The 8,842-nt window shown below is 28.2% G+C and overlaps 1 protein-coding gene across 2 annotated transcripts; it reads right to left on the bottom strand.

Annotated features, from left to right (window-relative positions):
• Positions 1–254: 254 nt before the first annotated feature.
• On the bottom strand, positions 255–8,206 carry LOC122635974 (spatacsin). Of its 2 annotated transcripts, none has more exons than XM_043826729.1 (23): positions 7,847–8,206; positions 7,428–7,767; positions 7,175–7,341; positions 6,746–7,105; positions 5,866–6,666; positions 5,632–5,804; positions 5,296–5,570; positions 5,055–5,222; positions 4,748–4,981; positions 4,494–4,685; positions 4,303–4,422; positions 4,054–4,228; positions 3,761–3,984; positions 3,518–3,678; positions 3,122–3,440; positions 2,892–3,060; positions 2,379–2,738; positions 2,141–2,296; positions 1,691–1,839; positions 1,486–1,593; positions 1,125–1,418; positions 728–1,044; positions 255–642 (listed from the first exon to the last, which is right to left on the bottom strand). In XM_043826729.1, exons 2-23 carry the CDS (start codon positions 7,707–7,709, stop codon positions 441–443), a joined length of 5,406 nt encoding a protein of 1,801 aa, XP_043682664.1. In that variant the 5' UTR covers positions 7,710–7,767; positions 7,847–8,206; the 3' UTR covers positions 255–440. The 2 variants fall into 2 exon arrangements, with proteins under 2 accessions (XP_043682664.1, XP_043682665.1); XM_043826730.1 differs by having other exon boundaries at positions 5,097–5,222.
• Positions 8,207–8,842: the final 636 nt, after the last annotated feature.

Here is an 8,842-nt window from a genome sequence, read left to right as displayed (position 1 = left end):
TTGTGCATAAACCGTTTTAATCAATTCATGAAAGTTTTTAGAAAAGTCTTGTGATTGGAGCTTCCCTTGATAGTCGATTATTCGATAACGATTGATCGATAAATTAAGAAATAAAATCGTATCGAAATAGCTTCGATTTTATTTAAAATAAATCTGATTAATGCTATATATCTGGAAAGACATGAAAATTGACAGGCTTTCTTTTTTTTAAATAAGCCATGTCAATTGATAGGATTATCCCGAGAAGACCATTGTAACGTTATATAAAAAATACAATTTATTTTTTATATTGTAGCAGGATCGACGTAGCAAAATATATAGTTTTTATACGTTTCAAGACTTGCGTTTCTAATGACTTGTCTTTTGTTTTCTTTTTTTCTTCATTCCAATATAAAAATTAATGCAATCAATACATTATAAATGGAATGTATCATCGTTAATCATGATGCCTTGTAACCCTTTTTCCATACTGTATCTTTGAGGTAAGCAGCTGTAGCAGGACTATTGAGTATAACTTCAACGATTTCCTTAAATCCTAATTGGCTTGCTAACATATATTTACATTCGACGTCTACCAATTCGGATATTAATGTTTTCATATTATTTTTCATACCATAAGTAAGACTTTTTTCGGATCTATATCTAAAATGCAAAATTAATGAAATTAATAAAAAAATGTTTTGTATGACAAAAGATAGACATAGAAATATTAATCGTATAAACGTACCTACGCGCGCAGTCTTCAACTACATTAGATGAAAGCTTTATTACCGTAGCGAAGTCTTTCAGGTACTTTATCTCCCCGTTAAGAATATAGTGACTATAAATAATATTTGCCCAATCTGGATGATGATTATAAGCGCCGGTAACTATAAGAGCTTGTTGAAAATTTAACGTCTCGCAAAGAATTTTATCGATTTGATCGCTTTTTAAATTTAAGATACATATCGTATATTGATTCGAAGTTGTGCCAAGTAATGCGATTTGCAGAGCAACGAGTTGCGCTTGTTGACAACACTTGTTTGCAAGATGTAATTTATTATCCTAGGATAGAAAAACACGTTAAAAGAAGATTAAAAAGAAAAAAAAAGGAAAGAAAGAAAGGAAAAAATCTCGTGTCTTACTTGTAAGTAATATTGCGCTGCGTGAGTAAAGTTCATTACTATTATTTCCAGTTTTTGTTGTACACTTTCATTTTTAATTAATTTCAACTCGGTTTGAGAAGGACCCGCTGCTTTTCCATGTTCTCTTGTCAAATCGGATATAAGTTCCTTCGTTGCTTCCTTCGCTTCATTTTCCCACATTAAAGCGATTTCGTAGTAAAGACGAAAGTGTAATGCTACTAAAGTAAAGAGTTCTTTATTTTCTGGACAATTACGTTTTAAAAACTCTAGTAATGCTGTTTTTAGACCGGACACCTGTTTCATTAAAAAGATTATAACAAAGAATAAGATATATAATGGCATATAATTATCTAGCGTATACCTTGTGTAAGCCTTTCCCAAGTAAAAACTCAAATTGATCGTTCTCTTTTAATATTTGGAAAATATAATTCATTTCCGTGAAGCGACCAACCCCTGTTACGAGACGAACCTGAGAAAAAGCATTATTAAGATTTTATGATTTCTCGTTTTTTTTTTTTTTTTCAAGTTAGATCTTCGAACTAACGAAATTAAGATAAATGATTTACCAATAATGTCCAATACTTGCGATATTGCAGAGTATTTGCAATGTTCTGACATTTTCGTAATATAGATGCTATTCCTTCCATATTACAACAAGCAGTAAAACAATCGTGAGACCTGATTAACAATTCTACTATTGTCTTTAAAGTTGAAACTGAAATATCGTGTTTAAGTCAGCCATGAGGAATTAGTTTATGAAAGCTACTGTATGTTAACAGAGTAGCATGCAGACGAAAGTTTTGGACAAAAAATAAATAACTTATAAGCATAATCAGAAACAATTGTAAAATATCGATTGTTTTGATGTTTAATAGTGGCAATATTATCGAAATTTATTGTTCCATTTTCTTGGTTTAACTATTTTAACTTAGTTTCATGTAGAAGTTATACAGTAAAAAAGAAAAAAAAAAAAAAACGATTGGTCCAAAAATTATGAAAGCCACTATATATGTTACCATCTCTCTTTTCCCCTTGAGAATAGCCCATTAGCTTGTTCGCTGTTTCTAAAAGATTTAATCCTAAGATTGAAATATCACTACACAATTCCATTATTAAATGAAAGCTTGCATCTAAAGGACAGCCCCACATTGTTATTGAATCATCTTGTTTTTCTAAAAAAATTAATTTAATTTTTTTTTTGTTATAACGTAACATAAAAGTTTAGAAATAAAATAATTTGTTTTTTTCATTTACCTTCTATTGCTTTGGTAATGCTTTCTACAATATTTTGCGTTAAAAACAATGCTATTTCATTGCTTTTAATTTTATACGCTATTATAATATCATTTGCAGTCTCAAACTTATTATCAATGTTACTATCTGTTACTTCTTGCAAAAGTTGAACGGGTTCGTCTAATTTTATTAGCGACTGGTACGATTTTCCTAATCGTATTGCAAGCTTATAACATAAAAATATTCTAGAACCTATATCAGTCCCATTACGAAGTGTTTTCATTAATTTTTCTAACACAGACATACATTCGATTTGATGCTGTCGGACAGGAGTACTTTTTACGTCGATTATTTTACCGGATTCTATACCAATTGTATTCACTGAAAAAGGAAATACATTTACATTAGTTCATTTTCCTTGATACCTTTTTACTTTTTCCTAAAACATTTTGTTATGTCGCTAAACGGGAGACCGTGTGCATAAATTAAAATATATACAATAAATTACAATAGTATAAAGGATGATATAATTACACGACGATGTCGATGATAGTTTTTGAAGTCCACGATTTTTTAGAATATTGTATTTTTGTGGTACACATTTATCACCTTCGATGAGAAAATATTTTTGTTGCAATGTTAATTCTGTATATGATAATTCTCCTTCTGCCAAACTTAAACACAGCATTAATACTTGCAAATCCTGAATAAAAAACGAATTTACTGTCTATGATTATTTTATAATATCAAATAATAATACTTACTCTATGTTTATAATTAAATATTGTACTAATCCTCAAGGCAAGATCAAGTTTGCCTGCATCTATTAATTTATTAATTAAATATTCAGCAGCACTAGTTTCATTAGCATCAGCTAAAGTGCATGTAACTTGTAACTTATTCAATCCTGACAGTAATTCAGTTTTTAATTTTTGTAAGATTTCTCCCTCATATTCTAATAAAACATTATTAGGAGCTATTAAAATACATGATTTCCACATAGCCATTTCTAAGGTATCAATAGTCTGTTGCTCTATTTGACTCTCTTTCAATGTTTCAAAAGCAAACTTCAATACTTCATATCTGTTCAAAATTAGATATTAATATAATAATAATAATCTATATATAATCCACTTATAAATATTCTTTATCATATATACCTTTCTTTGTGAGAAAGAACTTTTTCAGCATGCTCAACTAGAAACTCTGCTACCTTTTTAGATGGCACATTATATTTTTTAAAATCATCTGTACATCGTTTCCAAAACGATTTTTCTAGCTTACTTTTAGTACTTGCATGATGTTCAAATTCATTACGATACTGAAAGCAATTGTTTCATAAATATTATTCTATAATATACGATTATTAGGCTAAAATTAAAAGAATTTATTAAAGAATATACCTGAGCAAGTATTATTTCTGTTGTATCTCTTGCTGCTATACTGCATATTTGTAACGCATTGATATAATCTTTAAGTTCTACCAAACGATCAATACATCTATTGATTTCTTGGTCATAACAATATACATTGTCTGTCACAGTGAAGGCTGCAAAATTCATTGTAATCTCGGTTTTCAACAAAACCTTTGTAATGTTTAAAAGGTTTTGAAAATTGGGTATGTCAACTGAAAACAAAATTATCTTAATCCGTGATATTATCTTTTGTGTTATTATAAATTATTACTTTTTATTACCTGGCAATCCACAATGAAAATTGCACTTTGATAGAGAACTCAAGAAATGTATCTGTAACTGCGTACTTCGAAAATTATGAGCAAGTGCCACTACAATACATTTTGTAACTAACAATGCAACCCAATAAAAATTCTTCAAGTACGTGTCATCAACTGATTCCCAATTAACAATTTTCTAAAAAGATAAAATTTTATTATTTATTAGCACTGGAGATATTTCAATTTAATATCTTAATAGTATTAACATACACTACATATAAGTGTTGAAGATTGTATTTTAAAGTCCTTCAAGTATTCTTGACACTCCTTGAATTCTCCATAATTTGTACACCGTAAAAGGAATTCGAAAAATGGATTTAATATGCTGTCCTACAATATTCAATAACAATATAATCATGATATTAAGAAATAATTTATGATTGTTACAAATGCAATCTTACAGGCATGAAAATTTTGAATGCTCTACTTAATGTACAAACGTATCCACAAGATACTAATCTTGGTATCAATTCTAACACCTTATTAGCTGGCCACATTATCTGATCTAGACATTCTGCATAATCAGAGAGAATACTTTTATTTGCTGTAGATATTACCATCCAGGAATAGCAATATGCAGCAGTTAATGATGGCTAAAAGAAATAAAATTAGTAAATTTATATAAAGTATAAGATTGGAATAGATTATACGATACCTCATAACAAGTTGCCAAAATAATCAATATAGGTCTTAAAGTAATATGAGATACATGTAATAATGCACCAGGTGGATCCTGACTATGATGACACTTTAAAAATGTCATCCATAAATCATCGTCCGAAGAAAATATATTATCAGCAAATGAAATTTTTTCAGATGCAGTTGAATATGTATTGCAGCTGCTACTATCTGTTAATGAAGACGATGCACTGGAAGATAAAGGTACTTCCTACAAAAAATGTAAATTTTAGATTGAATACAATACTATTTTAACTTATGGCAAATATAATATTAATTCATACATTTTGCTTTAATCCAATCTTACAATATAAAAATTGTCTTACATCTCTGGACTTTAATTTTGTCTCATACTTGGAATGTAACAAAACACTTGTAGACTCTGTATTCAAACAGGTTAACAAATGTTCACGTATATTTATATTTTGAAATTCTTTTGCAAGTGTTAAAATCTATAACAGAGTTAAGATTAGTGTTTTTTATATTAACTTCTTTATTGGATTTAAAGAAATTTGAAATACATACTTGGGATGTAGAATAAGCAAAAAAATGTCCCACCAATATAAACTCAAACCATAAATCTTTTTGGGCTAAGTATTTTAGAAGAGTATCAGGTAAAAAAAAATCATGAGTCCTTGCAAATTGTACTATAAACTTCCAAGTTTTCAATGCATCGAAAAACAGAGTCACTTCATTGGTTACATTATCGTTTAGATACGATTGGAAACTGTTTTCCAAATATAACATTATAGTTTGCAAATTATTTTGATTTTTAAACATAATAGATTCCAGTAGATGTCCTACAACATTAAAAGTACTTTAGATATCAATTTCTTCTAATAATTATGTAAGTAATATTACCAATAGAAATATTAAGAGTTTTCTGGACATAATCTGCTGCACTAACGTGTAATCTCAAAATTTCAGAATTGATTCCTAACATTTCAAGAAATGAAATACAGCTACAGATTATCTCAGAATTATTTAAATTTTTTAAAGCAAAACTATGGGCATAGAAAGCTGCTTTACACTTCCTGAAATAAAAAAGTAAAAGTTATTTTTGGATTGAATACAAATTTAAAAAAAGTAACTCACATTCTAGAAGAGATAGTTCCAAGAGATTTGCCTTGTGGATGTTTAAGCGTATATAAAGCCATATTGGGTCTTCCTTCTTTTAGATAATAAGCATATGTTAATGTTTCTTTATATCCATATTTCTTAGCTAAACTTTCATTTGAAAAATGGGGTATTGGTCCATTATTATACCTCCATTTAAAGAATAGCCTTGCAGTAAAGTTTTGACAACCATCTAACAGTTCATACATTGTAATATCATTTTCCTTTGATCGATTTTGGATAATACATCGTACGATCGGTATATATTCTAGTGTATTGCAAAGAATTTCGTATGGCACAGTATTAGCACCTATTTGTAATCCACCTTTATTATTTAACATATTTTTGAAATTGTCATGTGTAAATTCTATATTTTTATTTATAGAACTTGATATAGTATCTATCTTGCAATATTGTAAAAAAACTAATGCAAAAGAAATTAAATAATTTTCTTTCAAAAAGTCAGTAAAGTTATCAGAAATATAATGAATATTCTGAAGTACTGCATCAGTTATTGTATCTAAAATATCACATTGCGGATTACTCATTCTATTTAGAATATTATATAAGTTCTTTACTTTTGATGTAGTCTCTACATTATAATTTTGTTGCACAAGATAATAATTTATATTAATGTTCTCCAAAAATTCAATTTTATTAATATTGCAACTTTCATAAGATAATATTTTTTCAAAATCTTGTAATGTGTGTTGACTACTAAATATTCTTGCTAGCATTAATTTCAGATTATCTTGTTCTGTTTTGGTAAATATCCCATACCTAAAAGATTACATACATTTTATAGTATTAGTTTTTATATAGATTTAATCTGGTATTTAACATAGTTTCTTATACATACTTGCATAAATGATTCTTTGTCAAATCTTTTATAAGATTATTAGCATCTGAGAGATCTATCTGTTCAATCATTTCAGAAGTAATAGTAAGATTATCAATCAAATCTCTTAAATTTTCATCAATTGCATATGTTTCTTTTACTATCACATTAGTATTATATCTTTTATTAATCCAATATTTAATTGTATCAATCTTATTATATAGTAACAAACAGTTCCATACAACACTATTTGTCATGTTTCTTAACAATTTTGGGTCAAATAATTGAATATATAATTCCGTACATAATACTTGCTTAATATTTTCTGGTAAATTTATCATGTCCTCTATACATATTGTACTACCGAATAGATTTTCAAGCCTGTAAGAAATTAATATCATATTAAAACGCATGTACATTAATACACTTAATCTCATAATTCAAACTTACATGTATCTTTTTTCATACTGTAAAATACTTTGTATAATAGTCCATGCTTCCTTTTGCGCATCATCAAAACCATTATTATTTATCATATAATTTGCTAAGTAATCTCTCAAAACAGGTTCCTTAGATTTAATACAAACTTCAAATATATACTTGGTTGGATCTTTTCCCTAGAGTAATCATAATACAATATATAAATATTAAACTATGATTAGATAAAATTAAAGTAAGATATATTCCAACGATCTTAACATACCATATTTTTTAAAATATGAGAAGCTCTATAAACTTGACATTTGTTTATTAATTCTCGAATCCAAAGTTCCACTTCTTCATTGAAATAACTTTTCGCTTTGTCCAAGCTACAATTCTTTCTAAATGCCAGATATTTATAAGCTAAATTTATATGAGTACCTTTAGCAGAAGCTTCTCTGACAACTTCTCGATCACCTAGTATACGCCAACCTGACCATATAGCACCCAATTCTCCTGTCAAGCATTCGACCGGAATACCTCCCACTGTTTGTTTTTCTGACATTTTAGATTTATATTTTTTTACAAAGAAATACAATACGATCTTCCAAAGTATACATTACCTATAATAATAGAAACAAAAAAAAAGATAAAGTTTTCTACTTTGTATACTTTTTATTAATTTATTTATTAAATACTTACTGATGAAGATTAAAAATAAGGAGGATTGCTGTCGAATGACAACATAAGACAAGTAGTGCAAAGGACCCATACATTCGTATATAATATAAAATGATATTAAGATTATGTTTTCGACTTTAGCTGTTACGTTGCTTCATAAAACAAATATTTCACATGCCTAAACAATGCGTAATAAGACTTCATAGTACAAACAGAGATCACGCACATAACATAGAGAGAAATGCATATTCTGTATTACTATGTTTTATCATAATAATTCACATAAAAATTCGGATTTAAATAAACGCACGTTATATACTACATTTTTTTCTCTTTTAATGATTCATACACTCATCCAATCTCATCAGAGTTAATTAAAATATTTAGTAACGTCAATATTTTCTGCTAGATGCCACGTGAGTTCTTCGAGATTTATATCGAATATCTCGAAGTTTTCCAACGCACCAATGAGTGAATACATCAGTTGAAATACGATCATTGATTGGTGCACAGGGTGCGTACTTTCTTCTCGTGTGAATTTTCAAAAGTTGGAATAAAATATATATACGTAATTAAACATTCGATAGGATATGAAAGTCTTAATTTAAAATAAAAAAAAAATAAAAAAATCTAAATTTAAAAAGCATCGTATCGATTCATTTTATCCTTATATTTTTTCATTACATTTCGTTTATTATATCTAATTAGATATGTAAATCTATATTTTAGATGTACCTTCGATTATCGATCGATAATTAACAAAGATATCGCCATGATGGAAAAATGTTCTTGGATCGCCATCTTGTCGGAGTATCAACTTTACAATATGCGCATCTGTACGACGCATGAGGGCGGAGTCTTACCACGATTCAACGAATGGATTAGCCAGATCTTTCATTATTGACGATATTATAGTAACAGAGTAAAAGGACCGCCTTTCAATGGTGAGAATTTTAGCGTTAAATTACTGGTTCTATTATACATTTAAATTTATTATAAATAATAGTACAGTTGGAC

This window comes from Vespula pensylvanica, chromosome 20 (genome assembly GCF_014466175.1).
Source record: "Vespula pensylvanica isolate Volc-1 chromosome 20, ASM1446617v1, whole genome shotgun sequence".
Taxonomy (NCBI): domain Eukaryota; kingdom Metazoa; phylum Arthropoda; class Insecta; order Hymenoptera; family Vespidae; genus Vespula; species Vespula pensylvanica.
Note: the sequence above shows the minus strand (reverse complement) of the source record. Positions and strands in the feature narration are given on the sequence as shown.